We start from the raw sequence: 25,634 nt of genomic DNA, 5'->3' as shown, positions 1-25,634 counted from the left end.
AGCACTAATTTTACAAATAGATTGTTACTCTTTAATGTTTAGAAAAGCTTTCCTTTCTTGGACACAAACCTAATTTTAATGACAGTCTCCTCCTCCTCCTCTCTCTCTTCCTCCCCCACCCCTGCCTCCTCCTCCTCCTCTCTCTCTTCCTCCCCCACCCCTGCCTCATCCTCCTCCTCCTCTCTCTCTTCCTCCCCCACCCCTGCCTCCTCCTTCTCCTCTCTCTCTTCCTCCCCCCACCCTTGCCTCCTCCTCCTCCTCTCTCTCTTCCTCCCCCACCCCTGCCTCCTCCTCCTCCTCCTCCTTCTTCTTCTTCAGTTTTGCAGACTCCAACTGATAGCAAAAATATATCTACCAAAGGTCCAGAGAAGCTAAAACAATCTAGAAGCATGGATTGTTTTACAGGTAATTAAAATTGGGATAACCTGTCTTTCCAAGAATTTTTAAAGAGAGTTTTTATGTTGCCCTTTTGGTAAAATGTTTGTTTGCTTTTTCAGAGTTAAGTATAATGAATAAAATAAGGAAGAATAAGCTATCCAAAGCGATTTACTTGATGCAGAAAGCTCTTCTAATGTTTGAGAAAGATGCAACCTCTACATCTTTACCTACCTTTTTGATGGTAACAACATATCATTCTTTCTTTTAGTCCTGACATACAGCCTCTGTTAAAGTGAATGATTTATTTCCCTTTGCTAAATATAATGTGTAACCCTTAAGATTAGACTATGAACTTTTAGTTTCACCATATCTAATCCTGTCTTTGAGCAGTGGAACAGTTCTGAGCAGGGGAACTGATCTATATCTCCACTCCTGACCTCTTCTGAAATGAGATCCTGTTTTGTAGAGACAACTTACTTGGGAAGCCAAATAAAATCAGAAGGATTCAAAATGTGGGAAACTATAGAATTTCAGTGACACTGTGCCAGCATAATGCATTTCTTACTACGGAATTAAAATACTTAAAGCCCATTGGCTAAAGTACCTTCTCTCAGATGGATGTTGCTAATTTATGGACCAATTACCTTGTTGTCTCACTCTGGCCTGGAAATTGTAGTCTTCTCGCTGATTCATTATATGTTGATTTAAGACCATTTAAAATTATGAGGTCTTTTTTATTTTTGCCCCTACGTGTCAGCCACAAAAGTTTGATTGTATTGGCTGAGTGAATGGCACGTGATGGGGTAGAGACTAATGCTACAAGTAGGTTGGCTGATACGGAAAAGAAATAAGTAGGTCAAAGCTGGGGGGAAGATAGAGAGTTTAAGAGAGAAAATGTAGCCTGTTCCTATGTTGAGGATGAAGAGCCAGAAAACAAGGAGAAATTGAAGATATGAGAGAGAGAGAGAGAGAGTTTAATACATGGAGTGGAGTCCTGTAGAAGAAGGAAGGCGATGAGATTGAAACAGATAAAGGGATTCATCTTCAACAGAGGTGAAGCTGCAGGGCAGACACCTCATCCTCTGATGAAGAAGGGAAGGAGGAGTGGACAGAAGTAGATTTAAGTAAGCCTGTCAGTGTGGAGGCAGAGAGTTGAGTTGATGCCTTTGTATCTTAATCATCTGATAAAGTAGGAGGCACAGATATCTGCCGGTGATGGAGGGTGAGGGTGTAGTAGTTGGACTGAGGAGAGAGAAGATGATTGGAGAGTGGAGACGAATGGATGAGGGAGGTGACTCCAAGTTAAGGACTGGCTAGCATTGTGAAGTTCTGGCTGAGGTTGAAGACCGTGAATTTTTAGGGGGCCCCATCTGTATGGTGGTATGACATTATCCTGGTGTGGTATTCTTAGTAGATGTGACAGCAGAGATTTGTATGGGGCTGGATTTTTAAAAATGAATGTATAGGTTAAAAGTTTGTCATAAAAAATGGGTGCATATTGAGGAGGAAAGGAAGTGACACCATTTAAAGACTTGGTGGCTATGGAGATATCAAGAGACTGGACATCTCTGTGAGCTCAGTGACCAGAAAATCAGAGTCTGAGAGAGCTAGAAGGATAGGCATCTGAGGTCAGAAAGTAAAATATTGGAATTTAAGACTTTTGATATGTAGCACTTCCTGGTTGTCTGTCCATCACTTCATTCATTCAACAAATGTTTTTGAGCACCCATGATCCATTCAGCAAATATTTATTGCAAGTTGACTATGTGCCTGGTATTATGTTGAGTACAGGGGATAAAAACAAACAAAAATCGTTTATATATTCAACAAATATTGATGAGTTGCCTTCTCTTTGTGGTCCCTGCCTTCAAGATAAATCCAGTCTATGGGAACATAGACAAGTAAGTGGGTAATTATGGGTCAGTGTCATGGGTGTTTTAATTGCAAGAGTGCCAGAAGAATTCAGCAGTGGAATACCTAACCCAATAGTGGGGAATATTTAAGGAAATATCCAGAAAAAGTGACATGAAGTTGAATACTGAAAGACAGGCAGGAATAGCCAGAGAAAGAGGAAGTTAAAGGTTGGAAAGGACATTCCAGGCAGAGAGAACAGCATGTGCAAAGGTCCTGAGGCTAGAAAGGTCATAGAATACTTAGTATTCTATAGTCCTGGAGGTCATTCTGTGTGACAGAAGCTTAGATGCAATAGCAAAGAGGAGAGGAGGGTGTCAGGAGAGAGTGGATGAGCCCAGAGAGAAAGTAGAGTCTAGTTCATAGGAAGTCTAAGGATTTTGGATGGACAGATGCTATCAATGTTCAAAGTGAGGAAGTCTGTCCTGGGAGTATTAGGGAAGATCCTTATTATATATGAATTTCCAGCATTTAACTGAAGGAGTTTGATGGTGGTGTTGGGTAGTCTCAGCAGACAAGACTAGGTGGTGTCTGATCTTTGTTGGAAGACTTGTCGGGTGTGTTCAGATCCATTTTCTCAGCAGATTCTTCCGTGGCCACGTGCTACTGTCCAGTGCTTGGAGGACATAGTACTTCAGGCCTGTTTCTATGGCAAACAAAACTTATCTTTCCTTTAGAACTGTTTCTCTCAGGATTGATCTCCTGGCCTCTCAGAGCCTGGAGAGAGTAAAACCGCCGGAATTTTCTCTTTTGTTTTCTTATGACTCAATCTTGTCTTTATATTGTCATAATATGCCTGTTCCCCTGTTATGTCTCTATCTTCCTACCATGAGAAGGGGGACCCTGCTGGAGATGTGGGAAGGCTGAAGTTTTCGTCTTCTCCTCTTTGTGTATCTTTTCCTTTTATTTCTTAAGTGAAACTATTTTAACTTAGGAAAAATTATAAGTATAATGTCCTCTTAGGACAGACTCGTGAGATGAATTTAGAGGCTCTACTTTTTATGAGGGGTCCTCCTGAAGGATTTTCACCAACTAGAAACATGTTGAATATTTGTTTCGAAGTCTTGAAATCTACTACGGCCACCTCTGCTCTCAGTGGTAGTTTTTTATCCAAGTGTTAAGGCTTAATGATCAGTCCTCAGAGGAGTCTCGTAAACAGTGATGTTATGGCTCAAATAATTGCCAAACTTTCTTCCCTTAAAGAAGATAAATAAATTTCTTTCCCTTGGCAATCATTTTCTACTGGGGTGTATTACAGAATGTTTTACATTATCATGATCTTGTAATAAAATTATCCCCAAATCAGTAAGTGATGAGTCTCTTGATACCACAAAAAGGATTGAAAAGCCTGGGTCTTTTCAGAACTCTTAAATAATTCATACCCTGTTCTAGTTTTGCAAAAGTTTCCTGACCTTGTGGAGCTGGATCATCTCATCAGATGTCTGTTTTATCCAAAATCAATTAAGAGTGGACCAAATTGTTGCCACGATTGAGGGACAAACTTTTGAAAATAACCTATTAGGTTTCCAAATGAGACATCTGGCTTTTTTCTTGATTATGAGGATTTCTTTTTCCTGTTTTCCTCTCTTGGTTATTTGACTTCTAGAAGTCCATATTGACTTTTTGCATGTTCTATCACAGATTTTCTTTAATGGATTGCACCTTGAGCCAATCTGAGACTTCCCTGATCTTCTAATTCTGATCAAATAGAGCAGTCATCATGTGGCTTATGATCACAGCTCTTAGTCCACTTCAGAGTTTACCAGTTGAACACTCAGCATCTTTGCAGATGGGATTGCTCATAGGGAAGAGGCAGCAATAACCCCAAGTGCTATGGCTTACAAGGGCAGGGTGCTATACTGTTCTTTTCTGTCCAGCATCCGTTTCCCCTTTCAAACATCACCTTTTGAGGAATTTCTTCTTCCCCACCAGAGATAATCAGGTGGGACTCTTCAGGGCCTTTCTTCTCTGCTAGCCAAGAGGAGGACTAGTGATGCAAGCTAGTCCAATTGGTTGCTCACTCCTTGGAATCTGAATCTTGAGCAGATAAAAAAGACTAAAACTAGTTGGCATTCATTCATTTATTCCAGTGCCTGTGTCCTGATCCAACGATTAGAGTTGTGTTCTGTAGACTGTCCTACCTCTCTGGACCTGCTCTGGTCAAGCCTGGTTTTCCTATTGCTTGTGTTGCAAAGAACCCCAACTGATGCATTTAGTTTTCTTGTATTAGTATTTGTTGAAACTTAAACAAATCGGTAGTTGAGATGATCTCAGCAGTTCCAAATTCCAGTAATAGTGCTTCAACTCTAAGCATAGGAGCATTATGGGTTAGCGGATTATTTTTTATAATTGACACAGAATCTAATTTTATAGTCTTATTTTGGAGCTAGAACTAATGGAGGCCACTGGAAGTTCTAATAACTCCTAGCTTTAATATCTCCTGAATTTACGTCTTGGTGTCCCCTGAATACCACTCTATTAACTGTATTAGCAGTAATTGGATTACCAAGTGTAATTATTTTTCCTATTTTATAGCATTTTAGTCAAGTGAATTGTATTTGCTTTTTCGGGGAAGATTATATGCGAACTAATTTTTTTCAGAGATTTTCCTAGCTCTGTTTAGTTGTTCCGCGCTGAAGTCTTCCTCATAAAGAGCCAGCCCTTTCTGATTCTTTCCCCTCCCGTGACGTCATGTTTTGACCCGGAGACTTCAAACTACTGGCAGCAGATTTTAGCATAGTTACATTTTCGGTTTTTTCCTTTTAAACATTCTAAGGGTATTGCATGGGAAACTTCATCTAGGTTGCCTTTCTAAGCTTCTTTTAACTTAGCTTTGTGTTAAGACTTTATAGCATGGTGGTTAGGAGTATAAAGGTCTTGAATCAGAGTTTGATTCTGCCACTGACTAGCTATGTGACCTAGGTCAGGTTACTCATGCTCTTTTAAGTGTGAATGTCTTCATCTGTAAAATGCAGGATCTCGGAAGACTCCATGAAATGACGCATATGAAATGCTTAGGGCTTGGCACAGAGTAAGCAGTCAATACATGTTAGCCATTATTATTGTTATTATTATTATTATTACTATCCCTACTCTATTTTCCACTTTAAGCACTCTGGAACGTTCTGTTTTGTCATATCAGAACCATCTTTTGTTGCTTTAGGTCTGTTTTTCTCTATCAAAATACACATTTCTATCTGTGTTTTCTCTTAGATTGATCTTATAAATTGTATATTTTATTGTCAGCAATATTTCTCCCCAGGATTCTTGGATATGACTTAATGTACTTTTCGTCTTCTTCTGAAATATGCATAACAGAGTTGAGAACCCAGAACATACCTCAAGGACGTCTACTAGATGAGTAGTAAATACGGTGCTTCATCATTCCAGTCTTATGACAGTTGTTTACATATGTCCTAATCATGCCCTTCTAGATTGCATTATGTCTTTCCGTAAGTGTTTTGCTGCACTGTGGGTGTTCGGCCATCATCAAATGTATTTAATGTCAATCTGTCCTCATAAGCATGGAGTAACTTCTGAAAAGAGGCGGGTCTCAGTTTCTCTAATGGAAACTACAGAAAGAGAGATTTACATTTGGATAATAGTACTTTGGACTTCAGTACTGTTGTTTTTTGGCACGTTGCAGCACAAACCACCATTGAAAGAACACTCAGAACTTTCCTCCCTTGTGAATTGGTGTAGAAGCCCCTTCCATTGAGATTCCTTGGCTGATTCTTTCCATGTGATAGATAAAGTCTCTTTTCTTCTTTCAAGGTTAGTGAGCCCTTCTAATTTGCCAGCCGTTGTGCGAGGCAGTGGAAGAAGGTAAGATGTAGTTATTTTCCGTTATCTGATATGTCATGGAAAACCCACTTCTTCTTGACTTCCGATTAGGGATGGGTTGTCTAGATTTTGCAGTTGCAATACTTTGGTCTTCTAGAGCATTCTTGTTATAGGCGACATTTATGTCCATGTTGATAACGCTTTCTCTTTCACAACTGAGTAGAGCTGGTTTCATTGGAATTTTTCTTTCATGATTTTTTGGGACTTCTTTTCTGGTGGTACTTTCTCCTTTCTACCTGGGGACTCCCCTTTAAAAAAGCCCCAATTGTTTCCTTATAAATGGAATCTTATTAGCAGCTCAGTGATTTGGCTCACTAAGTTGCCGTTTTAATTTCTAACTAGCATTATGGTTTACCTTGAGTCCTATTATAGAATTTATCTGATTTACCTAAATCAAGAACTTTGTTTTGGGCTTTTCTTTTGTTACCCTTTACTTAAAACTTTAATGTCTTTATTAAGGTATTTCAAGTCAGGCCATGGGATCTGAGTGAGGGTGTCTGAAGTTAACACTGATGAAGATTCAACCAGAACATTTTAAGCAGGCTATCTTAAAGTGCATTATAGTAAAGATCATTGTCCTCTGTCACATTTTCATGTGTCTCTCATTCAAAACATACTGATTGAACCTAAAGAGATAAATAATGCACTGTCTTTGCCACCAAGGCACTCATTATTTAGAGAGTGTGGACAGTCATGTACACAGATGCCGTATTGTAAAATACCTGCTACAATAAAGATTGTATGAGATGGAGGGAATGAGTGCTTACATGTATGGGACTTGGAAGAAGTAGAGGAGGTGATGTTTGACTGGGTCTTGAAGCACAGAGGGTGTAAGAACCTCGTGGAAGAGGAACCTATATGGGCAAAGACTTGGAGGCATCAAAGAGCATAGCATTATCAGGGAACAAGTAACATTCCTTCTTTTGTGCTTTTGGAGATTAGGTTGAATAGGGAGGTAGCTATGGGAGAAAAACGAGTTGAGAGGGAGATGAGCCTAGAAGTATAGTTATGATCAGAATAAAAACGGCTGTGGAGGAGTTTGCACGTTAACAAGTATTGGAGGAGCCATTGAAGGGCTGGAAGACTGGAGGTTGAAGAGCCTAGAGACTAAGAGAAAGAGGAGACTGATTTACTCATCTAAATCAGTGGTTCCCAGTCCTTGCTGTACTTCAGAATTATCCTTGGCATTTGTTAATAATACAGATGTTTAAGTCCCTCCCCTGGAGATTTTTAGTAGGTTTGGAGTGGGGATGAGCCATCTTAATTTTTTTTTTTTTGCTGAGGAAGAGTTGCCGTGAGCTAACATCTGTTGCCAGTCTTCCTCTATTTTGTATGTGAGTTGCTGCCACAGCATGGCTGCCAGTGAGTGGTGTAGGTTCATGCCTGGGAACCGAACCTGGGCTGCCAAAGCGGAGCTCACTGAACTTAACCATTAGGCCACAGGGCTGGCCCCCACATCTTAATTTTTAAATAAACTCCACAGAGCATACTGATCAATGGCTAAGTTTGAGAAATGTCTGTGATAGCCCAAGAGAGAAAACAGGAAGTTTTAAAAAATCTCAGTTGGGTTCATGGATATGTAGAGAGAAGCTGGTAGAGTCAAGTCAGATGATGCTGTGTCCAGCTACTTCAACGGAGCAGAAACTACTGAAGCAAATTTTGGGAATAAACGTAGAATGCCCAGGGCAGTTGGCTAGTCAACTGAGATGGGATCAAAGGCAGTCCGTGTTAATTTCAGGGCCGGTGAGTCTGTGCCACTGGTGTATTTTCCAGACTCCATACATAATCCAGAGGCGGGAAGTCTCCAAACTTTCAAGGCCTTGGTCCCCTTCTCCCGTGTTGCATCATTTTTCCTTAGGCTGATTTTACCTGTTCTTATGCAAGCTGAAATATCTTGGTTCCCACAGCCTGTGATGCAAATGAAGGCACATTAACATTTAATTGTCAAAATGTAATAGCTTTTGTCTCCCTTCTGTTCAAGTAGGAATTTCTTCCCTCAAATTTTCCCACAGATATCTGGGGAATTTACTTCCTTCTTTCAACTCTGGCCTCTTCTCCATCAAGCTCCCCCCTGTTGTTGCCTTTCAAGGGAGCCTGGCTCTGCAGGCACGTCTGTTCTCTCAGGGAGCCAAAGCTGGGCTAGCGTCTGTGGCAGAGGAGGGACAGATGAAGGAGCCTCTGTCCATCCCTACTGGTCGTGTCCTCCAAGCTGAACTGGCACTGCTGCCTTGACTCTCTCAGTCTTTTATGACACACCTCCTTCAACATCTGACCTTTACCCTTTTCCCAAACATTTTCTCCGTTTTTTTTCTCAGTTTGGTTGAATGAGTGAAAAAGTGGAGATGATGGAACATAACAGATGCCATCCTGTCTCCTTGACTGATTGGCTGATTCACTCATCAGTGATTCAATGGTTACACTACACACTGTGTGTATATAAATTAGCTTTTGACCTAAGGTCTTTGGCCCATAGACTCTAGAAACATGATTGCCGTGTAATATCACCTTTCTCATCTGAGGGAACGATTGTCCTATGCAGATGCTGAGAGTCTTTCTTGTTTTTTGAGATCGGCACCTGAGCTAACATCTGTCGCCAATCTTTTTTCTTCTCCTCCCCAAACCACCCCAGTGCGTAGTTCTATATTCTAGTTGCAGGTCCTTCTAGTTGTGGCTTGTGGGGCGCCGCCTCAGCATGGCTTGATGAGTGGTGCCATATCCACGCCCAGGATCAAACCAGCGAAACCCTGGGCTGGTGAAGTAGAGTGCACGAACTTAACCATTCGGCCACAGGGCCGGCCCCCAGATGGCTGAGATTCCTTTTTTTTTTTTTTTGAGGAAGATTAGCCCTGAGCTAACATCTGCTGCCAATCCTCCTCTTTTTGCTGAGGAAGACTGGCCCTGAGCTAACGTCCATGCCCATCTTCCTCTACTTTATATGTGGGACACCTGCCACAGCATGGCTTGCCAAGCAGTGCCATGTCTGGACCTGGGATCCAAACCGGTGAACCCTGGGCTGCCAAAGTGGAACGTGTGCACTTAACGGCTGCACCACAGGCCTGGCCCCTTGACTTGTTTCTTTTTTTAGATTCCACATATAAGTCTTACCATGCAGTACTTCTCTTTCTCTGTTTGGCTTATTTCACTTAGCAAAATGCCCTCGAGGTCTTCTATGTTGTCCCAAATGGCAAGATTTCTTTCTTTTTTGAGGCTGAATAATATTCCGTAACATTTTCTTTATCTATTCACCCATTGATGGACACTTAGGTTGTTTCCATATCTTGGCTGTTGTGAATAATGCTGCATGAACATAGGAGTGCAGATATCTCTTCAAGATAATGATTTCATTTCCTTAGGATAAACATTCAGAAGTGGGATTGCTGGATCATATGGTAGTTCTATTTTTAATTTTTTGAGGAACCTTCATACTGTTTTCCATATTGGCTTTACCAGTTTACATTCTCACCAACAGAGTAAAAAGGTCCCTTTTCTCTGCATCCTCACCAACATTTGTCTTTTCGATAATGGACATCCTATCAGGTGCGAGGTGATGTCTTATTATGGTTTTGATTTGCATTTCCCTGATGATGAGTGACGTTGAGCATCTTTTCATGTACCTGTTGGCCATTTGTATGTCTTCTTTGGAAAAATGTCTATTCAGGTTCTTTGCTCATTTTTAAATCGAGTTATTTGTTTTTTTGCTGTTGAGTTGTAAGCGTTCCTTATATATTTTGGATGTTAAGCCCTTATAGGGCATATGGTTTGCAAATATTTTCTCCCATTCTGTAGGTTGCCTTTTCATTTTGTTGATGGTTTCCTTTACTGTGCGGAAGCTTTTAGTTTCATGTAGTCCCACTTGTTTAATTTTGCTTTTGTTGCCTGTATTTTGCTGTCAGATCTAAAAAATTGTTGTCAAGACCAATATCAAGGAGGTCTTCCTTTATGTGTTCCTCTAGGAATTTTATGGTTTCAGGTCTTATGTTTAGGTCTTTAATCCATTTTGAATTGATTTTTGTGTGTAGTGTAAGATTGAAGGTCCAATTTCATTCTTTTGCATATGGATATAGTTTTCCCAACACTATTTATTGAAGAGACTATCCTTTCCCCATTGGTTATTCTTGAGGACTTGTTGAAAATTGGTTGACTGTGTATATGTGGGCTTATTTCTGGGCTCTCTATGCTGTTATATGTTTCTTTTTTCTTTTTCTAATACCATAATTTTTGATTACTATAGCTTTGTTGTATAGTTTGAGATCAGGGAACGTGGTGTCTCTAGCTTTGCTCTTCGTGCTCAAGATTGCTTTAACTATTTGCAGTCTTTCTGGTTCTATATGAATTCTTAAGATTGCCTTTTCTATTTCTGTGAGAAATGCCATTGGAATTTTGATAGGGATTGCCTTGAACTTGTAGATCACTTTAACAACGTTAATTCTTCCAGTCCATGAGCACAGCATATTTTTCCATTTATTTGTGTCCTCTTTGATATCTTTCAACAATGTTTTATAGTTTTCAGTGTACAGAGCTTATCCCTCCTTTGTTAAATTTATTCCTAACTATTTTACTGTTTTTGATCCTATTATAAATGCGATTTATTCTTAATTTCTTTTTTGGATAGTTTGTTGTTAGTATACAGCTGTATAACTGATTTCTGTATGTGGATTTTGGGTCCTGCAACTTTACTGAATTAATTTATCACTTCTAACAGGTTTTTTTGGGGGGTGGGTGGTGAGGAAGATTGGCTCTGAGGTAACATCTGTGGCAATCTTCCTCTATTTTGTATGTGAGATGCTGTCACAGCAAGGCTTGATGAGTGGTTGTAGGTCTGTGCCCAGGATCAGAACCTGTGAACCCTGGACCACTGAAGTGGAACGTGTGAACTTAACCACTATGCCACTGGGCTCGCCCCAGTTCTAACAGTTTTTTGGTGGAGTCCTTAGGGTTTTCTATATATAAGATCATATCATCTGCAAACAGAGAAAATTTTACTTCTTCCTTTCTGATTTTGATTCTTTTAAATTTTTTTCTTTTCTGATTGCTCTGGCCAGGATATCCAGTACCATACTGCACAGGAGTGGTGAGAGTAGGCACTCTTGTCTTGTTCCTAAGCATAGAGGAAATGCTTTCAACCTTTCACCACTGCATGTGCTGTTAGTTGTGGGTTTGTCATATACGGCCTTTATTATGTTGAGGTATGTTCCTTCTATATCCAATTTGTTGAGAGGTTTTTATCGTGAAAGGATGTTGAATTTTGTCAGATTCTTTTGTCTGCATCTATTGAAATGATCATATTATTTTTATGGTTCATTTTGTTAGTGTGGTGTATCACATTTATTGATTTGTATCACATTTATGTTGAACCATCCTTGTATCCCAGGAATAAATCTTGCTTGATCATGGCGTATGATCCTTTTAATATACTGTTGAATTTGGTTTGTTAATATTTTGTTGACAATTTTTGCATTTATGTTCGTCAGGGTTATTGATCTGTAGTTTTCTTTTTTTGTAGTGTATTTTTTACGCTTTGGTATCAGGATAATGCTGGCCTCATAAAATCAATTTGGAAGTGTCCCCTTCTCTTTATTTTTTTGAAAGAGTTTGAGAAGGCTTGGTGTTAATTCTTCTTTAAATTTGTGGTGGAATTCACCAGGGAAGTCATCTGGCCCTGGGCTTTTCTTTATTAAGAGGTTTTTGATTATTGATTCATCTTCATACTTGTTATTGATCTGTTTGTATTTTTTATTTCTTCATGATTCAGTATTGATAAGTTGTATGTTTCTAGGACTTTATCTATTTATTTTAGGTTATCCACTTTTTTGGTGTGTAATTGTTCATAGTAGTCTCTTATGATCCTTTGTATTTCTGTGATATCAGTAATAATGTCTCCTCTTTCATTTCTGATTTTGTTTATCTGAATCTTCTCTCTTTTTTTAGTCTAGCTAAATGTTAGTCAATTTTGTTCGTCTTTTAAAAAAACTAGCTCTTATTTTAGTTGATCTTTTCTATTATCTTTCTGATCTCTATTTCATTTATTTCCCCTCTGATTTTTGTTATTTCCTTCCTTTTATTAATTTCAGACTTAGTTTTTGTTCTTTTCCTTGTTCTTTGAGATGTAAAGTTATATTGTTTATTTGAGGTTTTTCTTTTTCTTAATGTAGGCATTTCACTATAAACTTCTCTCTTAGAATTGCTTTTGGTGCATCCCATAAGTTTTGGTATGTTGTGCTTCCATTTTCCTTTGTCTTAAGATGTTTTTTGATTTCTCTTTTGATTTTGTTTTCTTTATAAAAAAATTAATAAAGAGTGTTAAAAATGTTCAAATATGTTTTTGGCCACTGAGCCTGTAATCACATCTTTTCTCATTTGATTAAGGATAGATTAAATTATATTCATATACTTCCTAGTATTAAATTATCCTTGTATTCCTGGGAGAGAGACAATATAATTACAGTGCATTATTCCTTTAATATGTTGCTAGAGTCAGCATGTAGGTATTTTATTTAAGATGTTTGCATTTATATATATTTTATATATATATATGTGTGTGTTTCTAGGTGTATTCATTTTTCAGGTTTTGTTATCAAGGTTATAATAATTTTGTAAAATTATTTGAGAAGCTATCTATCTTTCTCTGTAGTTAGAAATTTTTCAAATGGCATAGGAATTATCAGTTCCTTGAGATTTGAAATTTTTTTGTAAATGAAATCAGCTGAGCTTGACACTTTTGTGGGAAGTATTTTTTTTGGATATCTGTCTCAGTTTCCTCCATTGTTATTCCTGTGTTCAAGTTTTCTGCTTCTTGAGGCGGTTTGCTGATTTTGTATTTTCATCCCAAATGGTCAATGATGTTGTGCATCTTTTTATGTGCTTATTTGCCGTTTGTGTACCTTCTTTGGAGAAAAGTCTGTTCAAATCCTTTGTCTATTTTTTTTTTTCATGAGGAAGATTGTCCCTGAGCTAACATCTGTGCCAGTCTTCCTCTATTCTGTATGTAGGTTGCTGCCACAGCATGGCTTGATGTGTGGTGTAGGCCTGTGCCTGGGATCTGAACCCAGAAACCTTGGGCTGCCAAAGCAGAGCATGTGAACGCAACCGCTATGCCACTGGGCTGGCCCCCCCTTGTCCATTTCTTAATGGGGTTATGTGTCTTTTTATTATTGACTTATAACAATTCTTTATGTATTCTGCATACAAGTCCCTTGTCAGATATATGATTTGCAAATATTTTCTCCCATTCTATGTGTTGTCTTTTCACTTTCTTCCTTTTTTTTTTTTTGAGGTAGATTAGCCCTGACCTAACATCTGCTGCCAATCCTCCTCTTTTTGCTGAGGAAGACTGGCCCTGAGCTCACATCTGTGTCCATCTTCCTCTACTTTATATGTGGAACGCCTGCCACAGCATGGCTTGACAAGCAGTGTGTAGGTCCACACCCAGGATCTGAATCAGCGAACCCTGGGCTGCTAAAGCAGAATGTGCAAACTGTCTTTTCACTTTCTTTTTTTTTTTTGAAGATTGGCACCTGAGCTAACATCTGTTGCCAATCTTTTTTTCCTTTGTTTTATTTTTCTTCTTCTTCTCCCGAAAGCTCCTCAGTATGTAGTTGTACATTCTAGTTGTGAGTGCTTCTGGTTGTGCCATGTGGGACGCTGCCCCAGCATGGCCTGATGAGCGGTGCCATGTCTGCACCCAGGATCCGAACTGGCAAAACACCAGGCTGCTGAAGTGGAGCACGTGAACCCAACCACTCAGCCATGGGGCTGGCCCCTCTTTTCACCTTCTTGATGGTATCATTGGAAGTTTTAGATTTTGATGAAGTTCAATTTATCTACTTTTTCTTTTGTTGATGTGCTGTTGGTGTTGTATCTAAGAAACCATTGCCTAACCCAAGGTCGTGAAGATTTAATCCTATGTTTTCTTCTAAGAATTTTATAATTTTTGCTGTTACGTTTGGGTCTATAACTCATTTTGAGTTAATATTTGTAAATGGTGTCACTTAGGGGTCCAACTTCATTCTTTTGCCTGTGAATGTCTAATTGTCCCAGCACCATTTGTTGGACAGACTATTCTTTCTCTATCATTCATTTAATTTTAATCTTTATGTGGGTTTTTGCGTTAGAGCTCAATTAGAGAATCTTTACCTTTTAATTTAATTTAAAAGAGGAGTTTTACCCATTTAAATGTGTTATTATTGCTGATATATTAAGCCTGCCTTTGAAATATTATTTAGATCTTCTGATTTGTATGTTTCTTTTGTTTTATGTATTATCACTCTATATATAACCTTTTCAAAAGATGATTGGTTTTCCTTCAGGTTTATAGAATAAGTGTTTTTGTGTATTTTATTTCTTCTTACTGATAGTAAGAAATCCAATAATGTTCATTTCATAAACCACATATGCCAATAGTCTCATTACTTGAGAGTCACATTTCAGGTTGCAGTAAAGGTAGGTGTATATTCATCAGTATAAATGCAGATGATTGTGTTATGGACTTTTCAAGGACAATGAAATATGATGGCAGATATTCAGAGGGTTTGATTTGAAAATGAAATGCCTCATATTGATGTGTGATAGTAATGATAAACATATTAAACATACAAATATGATGCCATTGCCTTATTTAATAGCTATTTTTTTACTTAGCCTTATTTAGTAGCTATTTTTTACTTCTATAAAATCATTCATTGCCTGAAATGTGTATACCACTGAGGCTCAGAAAACTACATGTAGCAAGATTATGTTTAACCTCACCAGAACTCTACAAATATAAATGAAGTTCACATTCTTTGAATGTCTTTTTCTACTTTCACACTTTATTACAGGAAGCTTATTCTTTAATTGAGAAGATTGAAGCAGAACAAAATGCCCTATATTCATATCAAAAATATCTGGAAAGTTCGAAAAGAAAGATAAGCAGAATTCCTCCTCCACCTATCGTGCTATCCCGAACTCATTGTTCTGTGACACTGAAACCTGCTCCATTTGCTTCAGATGTTAAGGTATGTTGTCCGTTATGATCTTTACCTCAAGCAAAGCAACAGAAGTGCTTTTGTAACTTAATGACTGATACTTTTATTGCTTTTGGGTCTTGAATAATCTTATTTATAAGCACAGACACTGGGATTAGTATTCTAATGTCTTAGTTATACTTCCTGCGTGATCTTTTGCTCTTTACGCTATTTCCCTTTCTGCTCCATATAACCTTGCTGTCTACAAGTAGATAGCAAGGAGAAATGATAGAGAAACAGTTCTCTCTAAGTATCTTTGTCACCATGGCAAAGTCACATACTGACATACTAATGCTCAAGATAGAGAAGGTCTCAATTGAAGTGGAATCAGACATTTCAAGAGGCTAGAAGTTACTCTCACAGCCAATGATGGAGATGAGGAAATTTGGGGGTGGTGAATTCAGTGCCTCTTTCCTCATTTCTTCCAAGTAAATGGGGATTCTTTTAAAGCAAACAAATGATTATGTTATGTTATAAATCTTTATGTGTTTACTGAAGAATAAGCTCTTTCTCCCATCCCAATGCCTGGGAACTTGACCTAAATATTATGTAACTTGAGGTTTAGTTTCCTCACAAGCATTTGGTTCCACCTTTTATATTTTAAATATTATGTTTTTCTCTTTTGTATGATCAACATGCTCTTTGATGTTTATAAAAAGTAAAGTTTTATCTTTGATTCTCTTTAGGATGTTCTGCTTGAATTTACATCAACTTGGTATAGTGGAAAGGGCACAAGATTTAAAGTCAGGCAGATACAGGTTTAAAATTCTAGCTCCACCCCTTACTATGACCTTAGGAAATCTAAAGATACTTCCTGAGGTGTTTTCTTGTTTTTATTTGTTTGTTTGTTTACTGTGAAAGCTAAATGAGATAATACATAACATTCTTGGCATATTAACTGATGTCCCTTCATCTCTTGTATTAACATATGTAGTAAAGTTTGCTAAAAACAGTTAATGACATTATAGACTGGAATTACATTATTTAATGATTAGTTTTCATAAATCTTGTCCAGTAAGCATTATTGAGTGTGTCTTATGTGTTAAGCTCTGTACAAGGTAATTGAGGAATAAAAATCAACACAAAGCATGGTCTCATTCTTTGAGGAGCTTCAGACTAATGGGAGAAATACGTCAGTGAGAAGTCATACCACCTTCGTAATGCTTTATAATTGGAGGAATAGAGGCAGCATCCATCTTGCACCCAGGCTGTGCTATAATAAATGCATTATTGCAATTGCTAGCAGTTTTAAAATTCCACTTTGGATTTTTTTTGGATCTGTTTAAGGCTAAGGATTCACTTACTTTGGAAATTCAGTACAGAGCTAAGACTAGATGATTTACCAAGAGTTTTTGTTTATTTTTATTCAAACGTTTTGGCTTATTTAACTCAAATCTTATTTTTTATGTATTTCAATTCAGTGACTTGTTTATTTCATGGAAACAGCAAGGGAGTAGAAATAGGGAGAAATGAGTCTCATGCTTCACCTATGGGTGTAGGACTTGTCACTTAGCACAACCTATGAAGTTTGTGAATATTATACATTAGTGGAGCTGTGGGCTCCGGCACATTATTACCTTCGGTTACCTGCGCATCAGCACTAGATGGTGCTATGGGCTTCAATAAGTTTTCAGGTTTGAGCATTCGGCCATCTTTTGTTTTATCAAAATCTCTTGTGAAGGCGTTTGTTTCATTAAAATCTGTTTTAATAGTTGAAAATGCTGCTGTTATTTATAAACGTTCACTTCTCAAGTTACTGGTGAATTGTTCTTGGTGTTTTCACTCTTGTGTGGGTTCTAATTACACAGCGCTTCTTACAGTTACACAAACCAAGGCGTTTTCATCTGTGGCACCAAATAAAAATATAAAGCCTAATTATAAAAATGCTTTTAGAGAGAATTTTTACCCTGCAAATTCCAGTTTATATATAGAGCTTAACTTACAGCAATAATGATCTAAGTCATGTAGCACAGTCTTTCTGCCTTTTTTTTTTTCCTCTGAAAATTGGTACTCTTTTTGCATGGAAAGTCAAGGAAAGTTAGTTTCTGAATTTTTTCTGAGACTCATCTGGTTTTTTTCCCCCTGGCTGCCAGCTTCCCAGTTCCTTCAAAGCTCTCTCTGTCATTAGGGTTCTCCTGCCTTTGTCTAGTGCTCCTTAATCACCTGAAATATTTTCTTTGGAGACCAAAAGGTTTGGACACCTGCACCAGAAATTCTAACTCATTAAGGCTAAGCAGATTTGGGTATATGCAATTTAAAAAAATAGTTGATTCTGTATAGACTGTATTTTAGAAAGTGATTCTGCTGCACAGTCAGGGTTGAGAACTAACTACTCACGCAGACAAGAGCCATTAGAATTTTGCTGTAGGCCTGGAGGAAGAAAAAGCAGGCTAAGCTGTAAGAGGTAGTTGCCCCTTAGAGGCAGTTACATTTTCCCTGCTTTCCAGCTCCCCTTATAATTTAGGAGTTGAGATGTTGTGAGGTGGAGCCTCTGGGAAAAGGGAGAGCTAGGAAGATGACAAGCCCCATCCCCAACCCCTGGGCACTATGGCTCCTTCATAATGCTGTTTCCCAGGTATCAACTCGCTCCCTCTTTTCCTACAGTGAGAATAGTTCATTTAATTAAGGAATCTCCATTATTTTGGTATCTTGGCAGAAGGACCATTGTCTAACCATTTAATGAAGTTTGGTTGTTTCTGTGGAATTTGCATTTTGCCTTTGGTTTATGTCTATATTTAAGAATTATCAAAGGAGTATCTTGTTTCACAAAATTTATAAACTAGAGAAGAAAATTACCCATAGTCTTACCATTTGATCATCCAAACTCTACCACCATTCTTCTTTAGGAACATTTTCTTCTGGGCTTTTTCATATGTATTTTTACACTTTATTTTAAATACTACAATGTAGTATCTTGCTTCTTTTTCCACTTGCTTTTTTGGTCATATATTCTTAATTAAAATATGAAAATTGTTTCAGTATTGATCTATTTTTCATCAAGATCAAGTCATCTTTGGAATCACTCCCTGCCGTTCTCTAATGTTGGGCAAGTTACTGAACATTTCTGCGTCTCCATTTTCTCTCAAGCAAAATGGCAACAGTAATCCCATTGCATAAGGATGTTGCAAATATTAGAAAGTGTATGTAAGTTTCATAACAATACTTAGCACATAGGAACTGCTCAGCTAATGGTGGTTAAAATAATCAATAACGAATAATATTTTAGTCTTGATAGTCCCAGGTAAACGAGCCCTATATTTGTCTTTATGTTTTAAAGATTAAACTTCTTTGTAAAGTTAGATTTCATGTTTTAAGACTTGAATGCTTAAATTTTTCTTTAGAAAAGTATTCCTTTTGCTACGTCATGATTGAATTGAATGCCTTGTTAAGCAGGATACAGATGACGAGCTTGTCTCTCTCCTCGGCAGGTCTCCTGGTACTGCATTTTGGGGTGCAAAGCAAAAGGGAGCTATGGAAAAGTAAGACTAAACAATAATCATCTCCCAAGCTCAGGAGAAGCGGTACGTCGAATTTAAAAAACTTCTAAATGTCAGGAAATCTTACCAAAAGCCTCATTAATCACAATTGAGCGTTTTCCCCACGTGAAGTCATTATTTCAGTAAATTTCTCTTATTTCAACTTGAGTCATAACTAAAATCCAACAGTAAATGAAAAAGGCTTTATTTTATTACATGTAAAGTTTACTTAATTATGTTTTCAAAGTCACGTTAATTTTCCATACATAACTTGACACGTGTTTTTGTTAATAGATACCAGCTGATGGTAAAAGCATTTTTGAAGTGAAGGGTTTAGAAACCAATGAAAAATACATCTTTGCAATTGCCGCTTATTCCTCTAATGGGAAGCTTGTTGGTGATGCTGTAGGAGAGACAACTAAACCAATTCTGGTTTATCCACCTCTTTCTGCTGTTACTGCTCGGATGTTCTTGACGCAGGTAGAAGAGTCTTCTGCTAACTTTTTCCTCTATTTTTTTTTTCTGTTAAGCGGTTACTAAGTAATTTCTGATGGAAAAAAACATCATAGCAGATATTCTAAAGCTCCTGTAACACATATTTTCAATTGGTGCAATTTAGTCTCATAAGATAGGAATCATTCGCTTTCTTATTAGTGAGTTTGCTTTTTACAATAACATTTTTTTTCTGGATTGCACATGTAACATATTAATTTTAGAAATTTGGAAAATTAACTAGAGTGCACAAAGAGGAAAGCAAATGTTATGTGTTATCTTATCCTACTCTGTCATCTAAAGTAACAGTTCTTAATCTGGGGCAATTTTGGCCCCCAGGGGATGTTTGTCAATGTCTAGAGACATTTTTTGTTGTCATAACCCAGAGGGGTGCTACCGGCATCGAGTGGGTAGAGGCCAGGGATGCTGATAAGCTTCCTACAATGCAAAGGACAGCCCGTCATAACAAAGAATTATCCAGCCCAAAATGTCAATAGTGCCAAGGTTGAGAAACGCTGATCCAGAGATATCCTTTCATTTGTGTGTGTGTATACATTTAAACACACATACACATATTTATATATACATATATACACACATATGTGTATGAATTTATTTATAATATATAATTTTAATCATATTACATATTATATTACATCCTGATATGTTTGTTTAATATGTTATAGTTGACATTTTCCCCTTCCTTTAAATATCCTTCCAAAAGGTAATTTTTAACGGTTACATGGTATTGCATTCTATAGATACATCATAGTTTATTTAGTGATTCTTCATTGTACATTTAGATATTTTCCAGTCTTTTGCTATTATAAGCAAAACTGTGATACACATCTTTGTATATAAATCTTTATCTGCATCCATGATTGCTTTTTTTTTTTTTTGAGGAAGATTAGCCCTGAGCTAACATCTGCCACCAATCCTCCTCTTTTTGCTGAGAAAGACTGGCCCTGAGCTCACATCTGTGCCCATCTTCCTCTACTTTATATGTGGGATGTCTACCACAGCATGGCTTGACAAGCAGTGCATAGGTCCGCACCCAGGATCCGAATTGGTGAACCCCGGGCCACGAAAGCAGAATGTGCAAACTTAACTGCTGCTCCACCAGGCTGGCCCCCATGATTACTTTTTTGGGATAAATTTATAGATGTGAAATTTCTGGATTAATAAACACAGATAGACCAGAGTTCAAGTTCTAGCTCCTCACAGTAGCCATGTGATATTGGGCAAGTTTCATGTGTGAAGTGGGAATAATAATAGTAGCTCTCTCCCGGAGATATTATGAGTATTAAATGAAATTAGGCATGTCAGATGTTTACTCATAGCACTTATCACATAGTAGGCACATAATAAATATTATTATTGTGTTTAGTTATGGATATACTCATGAATTAACATGCTTGCTAAACTGATTGCCTGACTTAAAATGTGTCTCCAGTGAATAGGATGCTGGAAAGACTGATTCATTGACCTGAGTCTCAAGCACCCAATTTGAAGCCTGTTGTTGGCTGTAAAGCTGATGGCTAGTCTAAATTTTATCACATTTCTATTGTGCTATTTTTTTCTCTTAATAGTTGATTAGTATTATAAGCTAAGATCTTAGTGGTGTTTTATATTATAATATTTTTCAAAGAAAATTGAGAGAATTGCTAGGATTTGTCTACCATTGATTTAGCATGTCATATTGGCTCATGGTTTTCTGATGTTTTTATTTCTTTAGAATCTAATATATTCCCTAATTTGCAGTGATGGAATTATCTCAAAGTGAGGAGGCAAATATTTCGTCAAGGCCTAATTTTTCTCCAGGGAGTAGTTTGACTTTTGGGCTTCATTTGGCAGAACTTTCATTGAAAGTTAATAAAACAAAGTCCAAGTTATACTGCTGGGATAATGAGAAGTGTCATAAGTAATGACCTGTGGTCCTTCATTGATCCTCTATTTGCAGTATTGTAGTTCATTTATGACAGCGTATGAGCGCTCCCCCTCGTAATGTTAAGTGACCAAAGCAAAATTTTCTCACTTAAAACCTCCTTAATTTACAACTTAAGTGTGAGCTTTTATTTTCTAGCAAGAAAATGTATCTTTCTTTTGGAATTGCAATCTATTTTTCATGAGAGTGGTTAGTTTCTAGTTATAGGATAATTCTGTTCTTTAAAAAATATTACCACAAATATTTTATAGTAAGATATAGAGATGTTTGACTAAGTGCCTATGATGGACTTGGGGCTTTAGGTTGTGTTTCTGCTCAATATTATTCTATAGACATTAATAAAGTCAGGTGAATCTTTACCAAATTTTCCCTTAATGTAGAAAGCTATCAATTTAGGCTATCTGAAAAGTTTTTTAGGAATCTTTATGAATGATATATTTTCTGTGGCTGTTTTTCAATTTCCCCCTTTCTATAGCCTCATTTCTTTTTATTCTTCTTTTTTAAGTCAGGACTGGCTAGATAATGTGAGATAAAATGAGAAAATTAGAAGTCTATGAGCAGGATTTTAGGAGTTTAGGCAAATTGCTTGGTCTCAATTTCCCTATCTGTAAAATGGATATACGACCAAATACTATGTACTGCTGGATTATTGAATTACAAAATCAAATAGTGAGTGGGCACAATGGCTTGTCAAGAAAAGGAAATGGGGAGTATTATTAATTAAAAAACTACTGTGTGCCAGGCGTTTTAAAAGTTCATCATTTCATTTATTATAATAACTCAGTGAAGTGGTATTATTGCTTTCATTTCATAGTTGAGGAAAACGAGATTAATTTAATTCTTCCTCTGCCAATCTCATTTTATTCTGGAAAGGGTGTCTCAGAGAGGTTAAGTGATTTACTCAAGGTTACTTGGGTAGCACACGGTAAGCCTGATGCTTGAACCAGCTCGTGCCTCTCTACTGCTCTGTCCAGGTTCCAAGGAAGTCATGTGTTCCACCTCTAACATGCGCCAAGTTATTCTAAAGCCCATTTCTCTTGTCTGTTCTCTGCCTGGGTTGGTGTTGTTCAGCAGGTGCTGATGACAACATTGGTGGTCGAGTTTGATTCTGGGACATGAATGCTTTGTCAGTAATCACAGTGGTGGCAGGAGAATGAAACTCATACATTTTTTTCCACTTCATGTATGAATTCATTGAAACTCTTAAATTAATAGAGGTTTGTGTTTTTTCTATGATCATTCAAATAAAAAAAAATACATAAAGCTACCAGGTAAAAGATAGTCACCCTAATTCTTAAAGCTAAGAAGTTTCAACTCTTCTTTACCCCCTCATCTTCTGGCTGAATCTTACTACTCTCTCTACTTATCTATTTATTGATGAACTATTTATTCAATGTCTATTTTATGCCAAGTTCTATTCTAGATGCCGTCTCTTCTTCCTTTGAACTGTCTTTGTTATCAATCTCATTACCACAACAATAACCCTGGGGTAGATAATTTTGACTTATGGTTTCACTTAAGACTGATTGCAAGTATGGGAACCAGCCTGGCTTAGGGGAAAGCAGCCGGACCTTGGGAAGGCTGCAGAGTCCTGGCAAGCCCACGTCTCGTACCTTTGGTTCTCTCTATGCAGCTGCTTTCTTTTTCTCTCTCTAAAGATTGACTTTCTTTCCTTCTCCATCTCTGGAGAAAAAGTGGCAGCTCCTGAATTTTTATATATCCCTCAATTTCAGCTATAAACAGAGACCGGCTAGCTGGCTCCTAATCTTGATTCCAAATTCCTGGGAAAGAGATCTGATTGGCCCACCAAATGTAATAAAGAGTCTGACTTCATTTTCGATGTTTGACCACTGACTTGTTTTTAAACCTCACCCCTCTTTTTTCTTTTGCCCTCTATCTAGGCATGCTGATAGGGAGGTCGGTGGGCTCACCTTCTCCTTTAGAAATTTAAATTTCCCAGCTCTCAGGAACTTTCCCCACTCCCACCTCCCAGCCACTAATCAAAGCCCAACCCTTTCCTTTTGCTTTGCCCAAGCCAGCCCAGACTTGCTTGTGCCTGCCCAACTCTCCTGGGAGTCCCTTGTCTGAGTAATAAACCTTCTTCAGATTTTCCTGGTGCATGTAGTGTCATCAATCTCAACATCAGAACCACACTTTGGGTAGGGGGTCCATCTTGCTCTGCAAGGGGTGCTATAAAACACCCAGCTTGGGTCAGGGACTCACCCTGAGTCAGTCAACCATATTATATTACAACTGCTGCATGTCCTCTTCTGTGAGTAGAGGGAAATTATCAGGAAAAGAGGATTTTTAAATTCACTTAATGCATTATGATTGAGAGCTTACCCTGTACCAGGCATTGCTCCAGGCTAATGATTTTAAACCTTGGGCATGTATCAGAATAATCTGGAGTGCTGGTTAAACAGACTGCTGGGTCCTAACACCAGAGTTTATGATTCACTAGGTCAGGGGTAGGGCCTGGAATTTTGCATTTCTAACAAGTTCCTAGGTGATGTTGATGCTGATGATCCAGGGACCATACTTTGAGAACCACTGTTCTAAGCAAAGGGAACAAAATGTCGTGGTAGGAGATAAGTCATAAACAATGAACACAGTAAATAAGTAAATTATCCAGTATGTTAGAAGCTAAGCTCTATGGAAATAAAATTGGAGTATGGTCAGAGGAATTGGAAACTTGCAGTGGGGAATGGAAGGTAGATTACAGTATTAAGTAGGTTGATCAGAGGAGGCCTCATCTAGATGAGATTTGAGCAGAGACTTGAAGGAGGTGAGGAGTGGTTAAGGAAGAGCATTCTGCAGAAGGAGTTAGAGCTAAAGCCTTAAGGTTTCCAGAAGTGCACCTGGTGTGTTTGATAACAGCAAGGAGGCCAGTCGAGTTGGAGCAGAGGGACCCAGGGAGAGTAAATGGATAGGTCAGAGAGGTTAAAAAGTGAGCGGGTGGGTGGGGAAGCAGAACATGAAAAGACTTCTAGGCCATTCTATGAACTTTGGCTTTTACCTTGAGTGAAATGGGTTTTGAGTAGCAAGGTGACATAACGTGACTTCTATTTTCAAAGGCTCACACTGGCTGCTGTGTTGGGAATAGATCATAAGGGGGAAAAGGGTGGAAGCACAGGGACCTGTCTATTGCTGTAATTCAATGACAGGTAGAGGTGGCTTGGCCAGTGTGATAGTAGCTGACATGGTGAGAAGTGGTCAGCTTCTAGATATGTTTTGAAGGAGGAGTTAGCAAGAGTTCCCAATGGAAATAATGTAAAGAGAAAAATGAAAGATGACTCAAGGATTCTTAGCTAACTGGTAGGATAGACCACACTGACCGAGTTGGAGGAGGCTGTGGGTGGCCTAGATTTGGGTCAGGGGAAGATCAGAAACTCAGTTTGGGGGATGCTGAGGTGAGACGCTTGTTAGATATTCAGAGAGAATTGTTGAATAGTCAGTTAGATGTATGAATGTGGAGTTTGGGAGAGACGTCTAGGCAGGAGAGGGATTTGAGAGTAGTCATGTAACAATTAAAGCCGTGGGGCTGGATGATATCACCAAGGAAATGAGTGCAGACAGAGAAGAGGAGAGGTCCAAAGACTGAGCCCCGGGGCATGCCAATATGAAGAGGTTGCGGAAAAGAGGAGGAGCTTCCACAGGCCACTGAAAAGGAATGTGGAAAAAACCCCCTCAAGTGTGATGTTCTGGAAGCCAAGTGAAAGTCATGTATTAAGGAGGATGTCTCTACTGTACTTAATTATTCCATTCGACTTCTAGTGCTTCTTTCTCGTTTTAACCTCACCCCCTCTAAAATCAATTCTACACATCACTACCAGCTAGCCATCTTTGAGCCTGCTAATATCGTGGCACTCTTCTGTTAACCCACAAAGACTCATGAATTTAACCCAAAAGTTTTATCATGGCATCTTTTCTTGTTCTGCAATGTCCACTAATTGAATAAGTAACATTATTTTAAAAGGGATGTATTTTGAACGGATAGAACATTCAATTATAGTTTCATCAACTCCCTTATACACCATCTGTTATTATTTTCCATGGAAAATCTTAGAATTATATGGTGTTTTAGTGACCACTTTGTTCAGCTCCTTTATTTGGCCAATGCAGCCCAGAGAAGTGACCTCCTCTATCACTCTAAGTCTCTGCTCTGCTATTTTTACTGAATATCAGACTCTGTACAAATTATTCAACTTCTCAATGCCTCAGTTTCCTCATCTGAAGACTAGAGACGGTAATGGAGCTCACTCCATAGAAACATAATGAGTCGTCAATACGATTATGCACATGGAGAGCTTGGTCCTGTACTTGACCTCTTTAGACACTTCCACCTCATTTTCAAGCCTTGTGAAATCATGTCCACTTTACCTGTCCAATCATATCGCCTGCTTTTCTTCAAATTCCGACCTGCCTTCCAGTCTCTCCTGCATGCACTGTGGTGATTTCCACTACTGAGCCTTTTTCTGATTCTGTCTAAACTCCCCGTCTGAATCTTATCCCTGCCGTAGGGTTCAACTCAAGCTCTGACTCCTCCTTGAGGTCTTCCTTTCCCCTTTCCTAAGCCTTTGCAGTTAT

General features: G+C 38.3%; 1 protein-coding gene across 9 annotated transcripts in view; it reads left to right on the top strand.

Moving 5' to 3' along the window:
* The window catches only part of CFAP54 (cilia and flagella associated protein 54), a 298,057-nt gene that overhangs the window by 61,488 nt on the left and 210,935 nt on the right, over nt 1-25,634 (top strand). For all 9 annotated transcript variants that reach the window (XM_046646604.1, XM_046646603.1, XM_046646606.1 and 6 more), the window contains 5 exons: nt 319-405; nt 498-619; nt 14,949-15,125; nt 18,563-18,655; nt 18,905-19,090. In XM_046646604.1, the coding sequence (XP_046502560.1) occupies nt 319-405; nt 498-619; nt 14,949-15,125; nt 18,563-18,655; nt 18,905-19,090 (665 nt within the window). The remainder of the gene's footprint in view (nt 1-318; nt 406-497; nt 620-14,948; nt 15,126-18,562; nt 18,656-18,904; nt 19,091-25,634) is intronic.

The sequence above is a fragment of the Equus quagga genome, chromosome 19 (genome assembly GCF_021613505.1).
Source record: "Equus quagga isolate Etosha38 chromosome 19, UCLA_HA_Equagga_1.0, whole genome shotgun sequence".
Classification (NCBI taxonomy): domain Eukaryota; kingdom Metazoa; phylum Chordata; class Mammalia; order Perissodactyla; family Equidae; genus Equus; species Equus quagga.
Note: the sequence above shows the minus strand (reverse complement) of the source record. Positions and strands in the feature narration are given on the sequence as shown.